Source organism: Corythoichthys intestinalis, chromosome 21 (genome assembly GCF_030265065.1).
Source record: "Corythoichthys intestinalis isolate RoL2023-P3 chromosome 21, ASM3026506v1, whole genome shotgun sequence".
In the NCBI taxonomy this organism is placed as follows: Eukaryota; Metazoa; Chordata; class Actinopteri; order Syngnathiformes; family Syngnathidae; genus Corythoichthys; species Corythoichthys intestinalis.
Genome location: NC_080415.1, coordinates 37644080 through 37657801, shown reverse-complemented (window position 1 = coordinate 37657801; position 13722 = coordinate 37644080). Strand labels below are relative to the sequence as shown.

At 41.5% G+C, this 13722-nt stretch overlaps 1 protein-coding gene across 1 annotated transcript; it reads right to left on the bottom strand.

The window, feature by feature from the left end:
- Window positions 1-659: 659 nt before the first annotated feature.
- On the bottom strand, window positions 660-12668 carry LOC130909840 (uncharacterized). Its single transcript, XM_057826746.1, has 8 exons — window positions 12325-12668; window positions 8681-8817; window positions 8523-8598; window positions 7001-7377; window positions 5338-5769; window positions 3987-4075; window positions 3649-3921; window positions 660-1405 (listed from the first exon to the last, which is right to left on the bottom strand). The coding sequence occupies exons 2-8, from the start codon at window positions 8796-8798 to the stop codon at window positions 1241-1243; spliced, it is 1530 nt and encodes a 509-aa protein (XP_057682729.1). The 5' UTR covers window positions 8799-8817; window positions 12325-12668; the 3' UTR covers window positions 660-1240.
- Between the last annotated feature and the right edge of the window lie 1054 nt (window positions 12669-13722).

Genomic DNA, 13722 nt, shown 5'->3' with positions numbered 1-13722 from the left:
ATAATTTTTTTAAATACAATTTGAAGCTCAGCTCAGGAATTCAATTCTTTTTACGTTCCTTATCCGATTACTCGATTATTCGAACTAACTACTTCATTGATTAATCGACTACTAAGTAGTCGATAGCTGCAGCCCTGACTCAGATGTCTGACATGGATAAAGGATAGCTGTGCTTTGGTTTGGCTCACATTAGGCTGTAAGTTGTTTGCGTATGCAATTGTAATCAAGTTAGAGCTATAGTTTGTGGAGTTATGTGTTCGCGATTTGCCATGAGAATTATAAATACATTAGCATTCGTAGCATTTAAGCTAGCAGACTATTGTAAGGAAAATTAGGCAAATTTAATCTACTAGTTTACACAGTTTGTGGAACTACATGTGAGCGATTTGCTATGAGAATTGTAAATAAGTTAGCTTTCGTAGCTTTAAAGCTAGCGGATTTTTGTGAGGAAAATTAGGCAAATTTAATCAACTAAATTTACACAGTTTGTGGAATTACGTGTGAGCGATTTTCTATGAGAATTGTAAATAAGTTAGGATTCGAAGCATTAAAGCTTGCGGACTTATGTGAGGGAAATTAGTCAAATTTAATCGACTAAATTTACATATTTATCAGACTAGATGGACGTTTGTACACCAGTTGTTTTGTGTCAGGTGTTTTATAGTTAAAATGTGTGTCGTTTTAAACATAAGTGTACATATGTGTGTTACAGCTATACAAATTGTCAAAAGTGAAGGAAGTAAAAAGCTTCAAAAAGCAAAAATTGCCTTGTTTGCTGTCTGTAAAGCTGAACAATTTCACGTTTAGTGAGAACAGAACACATCATATTAATAAATTAAAAAATAAGATCCTGTGACTTACAATAAGTTACTGTTTATGCGACTTAAAAAAATTGACAGGAGACAAAATGGTGGACGACACTCCGGCGTGTAAAGTCAAAACCACGTAAGTTGGGTACGTCATATCCCAGGGACTACTTGTATTAGCATTTTAGCACAGAAACTTTGTGTCCTATCAACAGTCACAGATTCTACCAATAACTCTTGTGGGTGGAAAGATATACATTCATAGAGTCTACACATAGTTTACAATAAATACATGATTGCAAAATATTTTAAAACAGTTCCTTTTGAATAACCCACATTGCATTCTAGGCTAGCTAGCTACTTTAAGCTAAGAAAGTTAGCGCCTTTCTCCTGCAGAAATGGCGACCTCTGCCAAACACGAGGTCGGCTCGAGGTCACTGGCGGACTTCGAGTTGGCCGTCCCGAACTCGCCAGGTCCATTGCGGGCACCAGTCGGGAGCGGCCACGCAGCGAAGCTTGACAAACGGCTCGCAGATCTCCCGCCGGAAGGACACAGACTTGCTGTCCAATGTTTCCATAGTGAAGGCGCTTGAGGACATCTGATCGGGAGAAAGGAAGCGGTGTCACTGTGCCGTGTCAGGCGTACTCGGCGATTCGCAGGGTTTCGGGACTGGCCAAGAGTGAAAGTCCATGAAAATTTTAGGGAAAAAATATGCACAAATGTTGTACAAGACTAATACGATACCATTTTGGCTGCCGATACTTTACCGACACTTTTTAACAAAAAACATGGTATTTAAAAAAAAGATCTTTTAGTACTAAACTAAACACGAAAAAGACCTTTTGTGGCCCCTACCAAAATGGCCGCCCTGAGTGGCAACATTCCCATCAAAGTCAATGCATTGACATCAAAATTAAGTCATCACTAGCTTAATTATCAACCAATTGGACACCACACAATTGGACGTCTTCATCATCTTGGAAAGGGCGATGAGCTCTCCCATAGACTTCAAAATGTATTGACTAGCATTGTACTTCGACATATTTACGTAAAATAAACGCTAACTGCACGTTTTTTTTGCTTTTAACCAAGAATCGAGACTTTTACATTCATATCTATAAAGAATTCTGGGATTTAAGCATTTATTTACAATAATTTTCACCGGAAAAGCTCTGTTTATATCAGGCGGGGGTGTGCTACATTCACTCACAGACTAGCATTGTGCTTTGACATATTCACATAAAATAAACGCTAACTGCACGTTTTTTTTTTTTTTTGCCTTTAACCAAGAATCGAGAGTGTTTTACGTCCATATCTATAAAGAATTCGGGGATTTAAGCATTTATTCACAAGATTTTTCACTGGGAAAAGCTTTGTTTACATCAGGCGGCTGCTAGCTACATTCACTAACAGACTAGCATTGTACTTTGACATATTTACGTAAAATAAACGCTAACTGAAGGTTTTTTTTTGTTGCTTTTAACCAAGAATAGAGACTGTTTTACACCCAGATCTATAAAGAATTTGGGAATTTAAGCATTTATTCATGAGAATTTTTACCGGAAAAGCTCTGTGTACATCAGGCGGCCGCTAGCTACATTCACTAACAGACTAGCATTGTACTTCGACATATTTATGTAAAATAAACGCTAACTGCACGTTTTTTTGCAGTTAACCAAGAATCAAGGCTGTTTTACGTCCATATCCATAAAGAATTTGGTGATTTAAGCATTTATTAAAATGAATTTTCACCGCAAAAGCTCTGTTTCCATCAGGTGGCCGTTAGCTACATTCACTAACAGACTAGCATTGTACTTTGACATATTTACATAAAATAAACACCAACTGCACGGTTTTATTTTTGCTTTGAAGCAAGAATCGAGACGGTTTTACATCTATATCTATAAAGAATTTGGGATTTAAGCATTTATTCTCGAGAATTTTCACCAGAAAAGCTCTGTTTAAATCAGGCCGCCGTTAGCTACATTCACTAACAGACTAGCATTGTACTTTGACATATTTACATAAAATAAACGTTAACTGCACGGTTTTATTTTTGCTTTTAAGCAAGAATCGAGACTGTTTTACGTCCATATCTAAAAAGAATTTGGTGATTTAAGCATGTGTTCACAAGAATTTTCACCGGAAAAGCTCTGTTTACATCAGGCCGCCGTTAGCTACATTCACGAACAGACTAGCATTGTACTTCAACATATTTACGTAAAATAAACACTAATTGCAAATTTTTTTTGTTTTTGCTTTTAACCAAGAATCAAGACTGTTTTACATGAATATCTATAAATAATTCGGGGATTTCAGCATTTATTCACAAGAATTTTCACCGGAAAAGCTCTGTTTACATTAGGCGGCCACTAGCTACATTCACTAACAGACAAGCATTGTACTTCGAGATATTTACGTAAAATAAACGCTAACTGCACGTTTTATTTTGCTTTTAACCAAGAATCGAGAATGTTTTACATCAATATTTATAAAGAATTTTCAACAAAAAAAGCTCTTTGTCTGTGATTCCACTCATGAGCTTTGACGGCCTCCCCAACAATGCAGGCCCCTATTTATCGGCCCCCGCTCCGTGTTACGTCAATACATTATGAAGTCTATAGCTCTCTTTTTTTTTTTTTTACGGTGGCGTGCATAGCTGACGGCCATCTTGGGTAGGGAGATTAGAAGTTGGAAACCAGATCTCGGAAAGGACGTACGTACTTTCCTTATCGGCATGTTATTTTTTATTACTCGTACTTGTAGTATTGGAACCAGTGCATTACTAGAACAAATTGGTCCCAACCCAAAGGATTGTGGGTCTACCGTGTCGAGCATCACCTGCTGGCTGATTCCGACGGCCACGTGTCCAACTCGCACCCGCTGACGTTCACGAATCTTCACTCGTTCGCCGTCAATGCGCTCAATCCAAACATCCACGCCTGCCGCCTGACCGAAGGAGGCGCTCCGGCAACATCCCGCCGGCATCGGTCGGATTTTCGTTGCGTTTTCTTCAAAGCGGTCCGAGGGGGGCGCCGGCGCCCAATTTTCCACGCGGGCGTCGCACGAGGAGAATGCCCCTGAGCTGGCATCGTCCGACGAACACTCAGAGTCCTGATTTGGAAATCCCACAAAAAGTCAGCAATTAAAAGAATCCATGCACTTGCGGACACACATACGTTTAATGAGGCCTGTGAGGAGCTGCTGAAGCAGGAGGGAGGGTCGTCTCGCGGCTCCGGGGTCCATGTGTCCGGCTGGAGGGCCACGTCTAGGAAAACATGGTGACAAATTTTCCAGGAGTGTGGGAGAGAAACTTTAAACATTCACCAAATCAAGGCGGACAAACATTATCAGCCAGTTTTACGCAAAAATGTACAAATCCGCCAAAATTTGACAAAAACTCCCCTATACGTTTCCAATAGCACATTTAACTTACACAAAAACGTGTCCATTCACTCACTTATTATTTTTTTTAACAAAATTGAATTGTAAAATTACCCAAAATGTACACCGAGTGACCTGGAAATAACCCGAAATGGTCAGAAAGTGATCCAAAATTAACAGGGAGTGATCGGAAAGGAACAAGAAAGGCCTGAAATGCCCCAAAAACAACAGGAAGTGACCTGGAAATGCCCCAAAATATTACAAAAAGTGAACTGTTAGCAAAGGTAGAGTAGCCAAAAATTTTACTCAAGTAAGAGTAATATTACGTCAAAATAATATTACCCAAGTAAAACTAATCATTCAAAAAGTACTTAGCCCGAAGAAGCAGAGTAAGAGTAGTTTTACACAAAAATGCACAAATCCGCCAAAATTTGACAAAAACCTCCCTATATGTTTCCAATGGCACGTTTAACTTGCACAAAAATGTGTCCATACACAGTTTTATTTTTTTTTTTAACAAAATTGAATTGCAAAATTACCCAAAATGTACACTGAGTGACCTGGAAATAACCCAAAATCATCAGAAAGTGATCCAAAATTAACAGGGAGTGATCGGAAATGAACAAGAAAGGCCTGAAATGCCCCAAAAACAACAGGAAGTGACCTGGAAATAACCCAAAATGTTACAAAAAGTGACCTGTTAGCAGAGGTCGAGTAGCCAAAAATTTTACTCAAGTAAGAGTAATGTTACTTCAAAATAATATTACCCCAGTAAAACTAATCATTCAAAAAATGACTCAGCCCGAAGTAGCAGAGTAAGAGTAGCATTTCTTAGAAGAACATTTTTCTCAAAAAGTTCAACTTAAGTAAATGTAACGCGTTACTACCCACCCCTGCCTGTAAGTACCCTAACATGAACAAAGAAGTGACCCAAAATTATCTCAATGTCTACCAATACTTCCTCGAATTATCCCAAAAATCAAAAGCAAGTACCCAAAATTAACAGAAAGTGACCTGGAAATGGCCTAAAATCAACAGGAAATTATCTAAAATGTACAGGAAGTGACCCCGGAATGCCCCAAAATCATCTCAAGGAGACCTGAAATCAGGTTTGAGTGTTTGCGAGCAAACCTCAGGCGGACCAACCTTCTCGTAGGTCGTCCAGCTGCGCTTCCGAGCCCTCGCCAGCGCCACCTGTCTGCCGGCCTCTCCGCAACAGAGGGAAAACATCCAGCAGAGCTTGGAGGTAGCGCTTTGAACCGTCTTCTTTGTCTTCATCGCCCTCACAGTCGCCCTCGTAGTCGTCGCTCTCGTAGTCGTCGCCCTCCTCTCCCACGTAGATGTCCACATCCGAGTCCGAATCCCAGGCCGGCTCATGCCGCAGAGAAGTGGGCTGGCCTTCCCGCTCCAGGGCTAGTGAGTCGACCTCCCCTGCGTCCGAGTCATCATCCTCGTCCGCCGCTGTAGTCCTCCACGGGCTTACCCAGCGCATCGTGAGACCGCTGCCGGTGGGCGCCGTTCCGCGCCTGTACAGTTTATCACTAGCGGCGGCGTCCGGGGCGCCGCTCGGACCGCCCGCTGTGGAGGAAAAGATGGAGACCGCTAGGTCACGTGGAGGTCACACCAACACCATACCACATCCAAACTAAGGCCACACTAGGGCGGACAAGTTCTTAAACATATGTACAGTGGGGCAAATAAGTATTTAGTCAACCACTAATTGTGCAAGTTCTCCCACTTGAAAATATTAGACTATAAATATAAAATATATAATAAAATATTAAACTAGACAAAATTAGTCTTGAGTTTTCGTCAACAAAAACTAGACGAGGACAAACACATTTTGAGATGACTAAAATATGATTAAGACTAATAAGTATAATCGTCCAAAAGACTAAGACAAACATTAAAATGCAGCAGGGCCGAGAACTAAAAGTGGTATTTGCCAAGTACATGGCAAAAAAATGCCACATGGCAAAATCCATTTTGCCACATGGCAAATATGTGGGATTTTTTTTGCCATGTGGGATTTTTTTTGTCATGTGGCATTTTTTTTGCCATGTGGCGTTTTTTCTGCCTGGCGTTCTTTTTGCCGTGTGGCAAAATTAATTTTGCCATGTGGCATTTTTTTGCCTTGTGGCAAAACTGATTTTGGCATGTGGCATTTTTTTTGCCATGTGGCAAAATTGATTTTGACATGTGCCATTTTTTTGTCATGTGGAAAAATAGATTTTGACATTTGGCATTTTTTTTTGGTAAGTGGCAAAATGGATTTTGGTTTGTCGCAATATTTTTGGGGTTAGGTTTTGCCACATGGCAAATATGTGGGATTTTTTTTTGCCATGTGGCGTTTTTTTGCCATGTGGCATTTTTTTTGCCATGTGGAAAAACTGATTTTGACATTTGGCTTTTTTTTTTTGGTATGTGGCAAAATGGATTTTGGTTTGTCGCAATTTTTTGGGGGGCGGGGTAGTTTTGAAGGTCATGCATGTCCATGCCATTGACGGCTATGCACGTCCAAATTTTTAATTTGAAAAACATGTGTGGCTGTGATTTTTTACCATACACTTAGCATTACAGCGCATCAACATTCAACTGGCAACCAAGTCAGGCTATGCCACTGACGGCTATACACATCCAAATTTTTCCAAAATCCCAATCCATTTTGCCACATTCCGAAAAAAATGCCACATGTCAAAATCCATTTGGCCACATGGCAGATACCACTTTTGGTTCTCGCTGTCTCTCTTAAAATGGCTGCCAAAAACAATACTGATACTGCATGATAAACAATAGAGGCGAACCGTACCCATTGCCATCTTTAGCGCTTTGAGTTTCGTGACACGGTGCAGCAGGAATCCTTGGTTGTTGTTCGTCCTCCAGTCCAACAGGCGGCGCTGGACGATGGGAGTCGCCAGTGGACAAAGGGATACGACTTTGCCATTCGGCGTACGGGCGGAGCTGTATTCCAGCTCGGCCGAAGAGGAGGAGCTAAAAGCAGACGACGAGGTGGCTTCGTTTTCGCTCTCGCTTTGCTCCGATTGCTCGTCTTCGGCGTCTTCGCCCGATGACGTCGGCGAGTCCTTGAACTGGCGTGGCGGGGGGATGACGTCGTGGCGTGACGTCATTACAAAGTTGGATGAATTTGACAGATTATGACTTGTGACGACGTCTGGGTCTTGCTTCCTGAACACACCAAATCACAACATGGATGAAATTCATTCATTCATTCATTTTCCATGCCTCAATTATGATGACTAATTTCTAGGGTTGTTCCGAGATTTTTTTTTGCTCCCGATCTGATCGTTTTAGCTTGATTATCTGCCGATCCCGATATTTCCCGATCCGATTGCTTTTTTTTTTGCTCCCGATGCAATTCCAAACATTCCCGATACTTTTTCCCGATCATATACTGTACATTTTGGCAATGCATTAAGAAAAAAATGAATAAAACTCGGACGAATATATACATTCAACATACAGTACATAAGTACTGTATTTGTTTATTATGACAATAAATCCTCAAGATGGCATTTACATTATTAACATTCTTTCTGTGAGAGGGATCCACGGATAGAAAGACCTGTGACTTTGTATATTGTGACTAAATATTGCCATCTAGTGTATTTGTTGAGCTTTCAGTAAATGATACTGTAGCCATGCCCAAATGCATGATGGGAAGTGCAACCATGACTGTGCGTAGGGCTACCAATTGATATATCTTCTCTGCGTTGGGAAAGAACATAGGGCGTTACAAAAATGATGAACTACTACTCTTCTTCCCCACATTCTCACGTTATAATTTATTGCTGAGAGAGGTATTGTAAGGCTTTAGCCACATAAAAAATGGCTCCAAAGGCTGTCAAAATTCTCTCTACTCATTATACGCTGCCTTTTAGCGCTATCTATAGGTAAAACGGTGTCTTTATAGATTGAATGCGTGAGTGGGTCGTGCAGTGTTAATTGCTTAACGTGATTAATTTTAAAAAATTAATTACCGCCGTTAACGCAATAAATTTGATAGCCCTACTTTGAGCCAAAACTACTCTGGATGAGTGTAAGACGTTTTGTCTGTAACGTTAAATACAATTAGAAAACGATTTAATTAAAAAAAAATCAATAAATAAAAAAAGGCATGTCCGATATTTTTTTGCCGATTCCGATACTTTGAAAATGACGTGATCTTTACTAGTAATTTCTCGTAATATCGTATCATTTGTATTCAGAAGCTTCCGTATCTTGAGGTACTACTATATAAAGTACTAGCCCTGTGGCTCCCCCTTGTGGCGCCATCGAACAGCATCAATATTAAGACGCTTCTAAAGATGTACCTGAAGGTATTGAGGAGACGCAGCTGCCAGCGGGAAGTCTGCACGTGCGTGGGGCTGAACTCTTGAAAATCTTCGCCTGTCGACGCAACACGTACATCGTACGTAAGGGCAAGTGGCGGCGCGGACGCGATTCAGCGCAACGGAGTATCTCATCTCACTTTCTGCCTGCGCCACGACAGACACGCTCAAAGGTGCCGCGGCTTCCCGTGCCGTTCCCAGCAGCATGGCTTGACCGAGGGGGGGCGCCCGCTCGCGACCGCCGCCGTGGTCCGGCATGCCACCGGATGTTGAATTCCTGTCATAGTCCAGAAAGACATCATCATCATCGCCGTCATTCACAGGAACAACCTGGCTAAAAGCGAAAGTTGGCTGAAAATTGGACATGTGGGCAAAAACAGCGGACCTCATCGTGCGCTGCTTTGAAAGAGGAGTAGAGTTGTCTAATAATGACTTTTTAACCAATATTGTCCAACTCCAAAAATCTGATACTGATGTCAAACCGATACCGATATATGCGGTCGTGGACATATTACGGCTAATTGTACACTGCCAATTCACAACATCTCAATCAGGCTATTTTTCTTAAATCTAGTCAAATAATTTACTCCATTTGTTTTGAGTGTTTTAGACTAGTTAACAGACATTTTAAGGCCCTTGTCTACATGTCTTTCTGTTGCCATGAAGACCCTTTGTTCGCCATTAAATGGAAGTAGATTTCTTCAGGGATTTAGGAGGCTTTAAAGCCACGAAATTTGGCTTGGTTGGTTGAATAGGCCCAATTAGAAGATTCATTTTGGTTTTGAAAAAGAAAAAAAAAAAAAAAAAACTGGCTGTTGGTTGTATCCTCAAAATTAGTGAGACTGTTCATGAGCACTGTTGGGCACGTTACTTTACAAAAGTAACTATAGTTACTCACTACTTCTTCCAAAAAGTAACCAAGTTAGTAACTGAATTACTCCATAGCACAGGTGTCAAACCAATTCCAGAAAGGGCTAAGTGGGTGCTGGATTTTGTTCCAACCGATAACGCGCAGAGAGTTTAACCAATGAACTTCCTGCTGAAACAAGCAGCACCTGACAAAGTTGAACTGATTACACATGTAAAAGATCTAATTGGTGAAAAGGTGTCCTCTTCATTGGTTGGAAAGCAAACCTGCACCCACTTGGCCCTTTCTGGAATCGGTTTGACACCTGTGCTCTATAGTAAAATTAGTTACCAGGGAAGGTAACTATTTCCATTACATTAAAAAGAAGTTGTTGTATGTCAAAGAATTTGAAATTTTCTGAGCAGTATTCGAGTCAGTTAAATAGAGAAGAACAGACAGGTAGTTGTGTTATAGAACCTTGTAATATTTATTGCACCTCACTAGCAACAGATTTATCCTACACTTGAAGTGCAACAAAAACAAACAGATTTGAATTGCTTACCACAGATGTCGACAAAAGCTTTGTCTCGGGACATAAATTACATTTTACATGCACATTCTTTAATTTCCACCAGCTTGAAATAGTGTTTATATCTCCACCTTGTTAAGGACAAAATTTCCTCTGAATGCTCTGCCATCATATCCCTCTGCATTTGTTTTGCGTGTGTGTGTGTTTGCCGCACGCGCTGTTCCGGTTTGTGTGTGAAAACACCGGCTCTGATTGGTTTACCATGACACATGACTCTAACCCTCAGCTAATCACAATCACTTCCATCGCATCTAACCAGGGGGTGCGTTCAGGTGGCCTCGTCTCCAAGCGTCTGCCGTCCTCAAGATGGAAGCAGCATTCTTGCTGGCTGACAGTGGGCGATGGGAACGAGACTAGCATTCAGGTGTAGCAGACACAGAAACGTTAGCATGCTTTGGAAAGCATTGTCTAATTGAATGAGCAGAGACAAACAGCCTGGAGTCATAAGAAGTACGTGCGCTATTCTCGAACCTGAACGCACCCCAAGTCTTCGATGACAAATAAACAGAGCAGAGTCGCTACGGCTGGTAGTTTCAATTTATTCAGAGTAAGTAACGTACCACTTTTGACCATCAGTAACAGTAACAGCGTTGTAACGGCGGAAAAAATAATTTGATTACCCCGTTACTGAAAAAATAACGCCGTTATGTCACAGCGTTATTCCCAACGCTGGTTATAGACTAGTTAAGACATTTTAAGGCCCTTCTCTACACGTCTCTCTGTTGCCATGACGACCCTTTGTTCGCCATTAAATTGAAGTAGATTTCTTCAGGGACTTAGGAGGCTTTAAAGCCACGAAATTTGGCACACTTGGTTGAATAGGCCCAATTGGAAGATTCATTTCGGTTTTGAAAAAACAACAACAACAAAAACGCGTCTGTTAGTTGTATCCTCAAAATTAGTGAGACTGTTCATGAGACGTTTAAGATGTAAAGTTTTTAAAATAGTGAGTTTTCATTCAAATGCTTCACCTGGGTGGGTGCCAAAGTGCCTCTTTTTGGGGGGGGGGCCAAGCCAAATTTTCAGTAAACAACTACTGTAATAACTCCCTGATGCAAGGGTCAATCTTTTTCATGTCTGATATGTATGAGAGGTATCCCAACTTCAACACGACTGCATTGAAATATTACTCATTAGGCCTGGCGCCCCCTGCTGGTGACAGGCAACGTCCTTATTTACTAGATCGGCTCCTCCCCCAAGGAAACAGAAATCAATTTACCTCAAACTTGCATCAGGGAAGTCTTCTTAAGACGTGTTCAGGTGCCTGATGAAAAATATTAAGTTTTCGTTGAAGCAAAGAGGTCCAAACAGGAAAATGACTATCGCCATTTTGTCTCACCACAAATTTTGAAAAGTCATAACTTGGCAAATATGCAAGATGTCTGTGCCAAACATCCCATGCTTGAGAGTCGTACCCTAAAGAGTCCTGTAGGGGTCACTTGCATCAACCCTACAGCGCCAACTAGTGGCAACAGACAGTCACTCATTTCACTTTTCAATGTCCAGTTCCTTTCAGGTTGGTCAGTGGAGTTACAAGGCCTTTGTCATACTACATTTTATGGCAAATATCCACATGTCTATGTCTTTTGCCATGACGACCCTTTGTTCGCCATTAAAAGTTAGTCGATTTCTTCAGGGACTTAGGCAGCTTAGAGAGACACGAAATTTGGCAGACTTGGTCGAATGGGCCCAATTAGAAGATTCATTTTGGTTTTGAGTAAGTGTGTGGCTGCACAGCTCATGAGCGCCTCCTTTTTTTGTGGGACCCTCTCCAAAAGGGTTTTTTCACCTGGGTGTGTGAATGTATTTTTTGTAGGACCCTCTTCAAAAGAGTTTTTTTTTTCACCTGAGTGTGTGAATGTATTTCTCGCCTCAGGATACACTAGAACATCTCTGTGAATAACTACTTTCATGTTGGGTCCATTTTGCCAGCTCCATTCACTGAATAATAAGTTTTTAGTGTGCACCAAATTGTTTCTGGTGCGCACCAGATGGTTCAAATATATTTTATTTCTTCTGATGTCCCTTTAAGGGCTCTGTAGACATCTACAGGTGATTAGCTCATTGAAAAAAAATCACAACAGGACAATTGGACACCACACAATTAGACGTCTGTTGTCATGTAAAGGCTAAAAAGTGTTTTTACACCTGGCGGCCATCTTGGGTAGTGCAACCTGATCTCGAAGAGTAGGCTACATATTGCGCTTTATGTCTTAGTACTGTCCCGATGACGTTATTTTAGTGGGCATCAGTACTGATCCAAGTATCGATGAAATACTAGTTTGAATCAGGTGTACTTGAAAGAAGTGAAGCAGTCGTCAGGCAGGTTATAGATTACTAGAACCTACCTGCTTTGGATCCTCTATGTAGGTCTTCAATGTTCCCCAAAATTTTGGGGTGCTGCTCCTTCCTGAACGTCTGGACCTTTCTTTGTGGGTCAAGTGTCACCTAACCGCTTCCCGCACCCCCACCGATTTGAGCGCTCTCCCTGGAAACATGCAAAAGGGGGCGGGGCCGCAGCAGACGACCAGTAGAGACGCTCCGCGAGTCGGCCGTAACGTCAGCTCAGCTGTTTAAAGGCCACCAGCTGCTCCGCGTGTCAAGCTCATGTCACACTGCCGCGCTAAGCTAAGATAAAAGGTCTTCGTCAAGTCACCGAGCTTTCGGCAAAACAAAATTTACTACGAATAAAATGGTGCTTTGTTGAGAATGTTATCACTGCAAAACCTGCAAAAAAATGGGGAGACAGCAAGAACCAAAAGTGGTATTTGCCATGTGGCAAAATGGGTTTTGCCATGTGGCATTTTTTTTGCCATGTGGCAAAATTGATTCTGGCATTTTTTTCCATGTGGCATTTTTTTTTGCCATGTGGCAAAAATGATTTTGCCATGTGGCAGTTTCTTTTGCCATGTGGCAAAATGGATGTTACCATGTGGCATTTTTTATTTTGTTGCCATGTGGCAAAATGGAATTTGATATTTTTTTCGTATGTGGCAAAATGGATTTTGGTTTGTGGCATTTTTATTTGGGGGGGTATGTGGCATTTTTGGTAAATGGTAAATGGTGTTATACCTATATAGCGCTTTTCCACCTTTCAAGGGGCTTAAAGCGCTTTACACTACATCGCCATCTACCGTACCTACTGGTGACACAGCACCAGGAGCAATGTGGGGTTCAGTATCTTGCTCAAGGATAGACTTAGGCGAGTTCATCAGGGCAGAGAATCAAACCCACAACCTCTGGGTTGGGGGACAACTACTCTACCACTGAGCCACGCCATCCCCCCCATTTTGGGGGGTATATGGCAGTTTTTCAGGCGATGCATGGCCATGTACCTCCATGACATTGACTGCTATGCACGTCCAAATTTTCCATTCATTTTAAATGGCAGAAAAACGTGTGGCTGTGATTTTTGACCATACACTTGACATTACGGCGCATTTACATTCAACTGGCACCCAACTCAAGCTTTGCCATTGAAGGCTTTACACGTCCAAATTTTCCATGAATTTTACATGGCAGAAAAACGTGTGGCTATGATTTTTGGCCATCCTCTTACCATTACAGCGCATTGACATTCAACTGACACCCAAGTCAGGTTATGCCATTGATGGCTATGCACACATGCAAAAAAAATGCCACATGGCAAAATCAATTTTGCCACATGGCAAAATATGCCATATGGGAAAATCAATTTTGTCGTGTGACAAAAAATAAATAATTGCCACATGGCAAAAAAATGCCAC

Excerpts from the sequence above, each read along its gene's own strand:
- LOC130909840 (XM_057826746.1), bottom strand. The coding sequence starts at position 8,798 with ATGCCGGACCACGGCGGCGGTCGCGAGCGGGCGCCCCCCCTCGGTCAA. Across the intron at positions 8,599-8,680 it reads TGTCGTGGCGCAGGCAGAAA|GCGAAGATTTTCAAGAGTTC; the intron begins GTGAGATGAGAT and ends TTGCGTCGACAG. Across the intron at positions 5,770-7,000 it reads AGCGCTAAAGATGGCAATGG|CGGGCGGTCCGAGCGGCGCC; the intron begins GTACGGTTCGCC and ends TTTCCTCCACAG.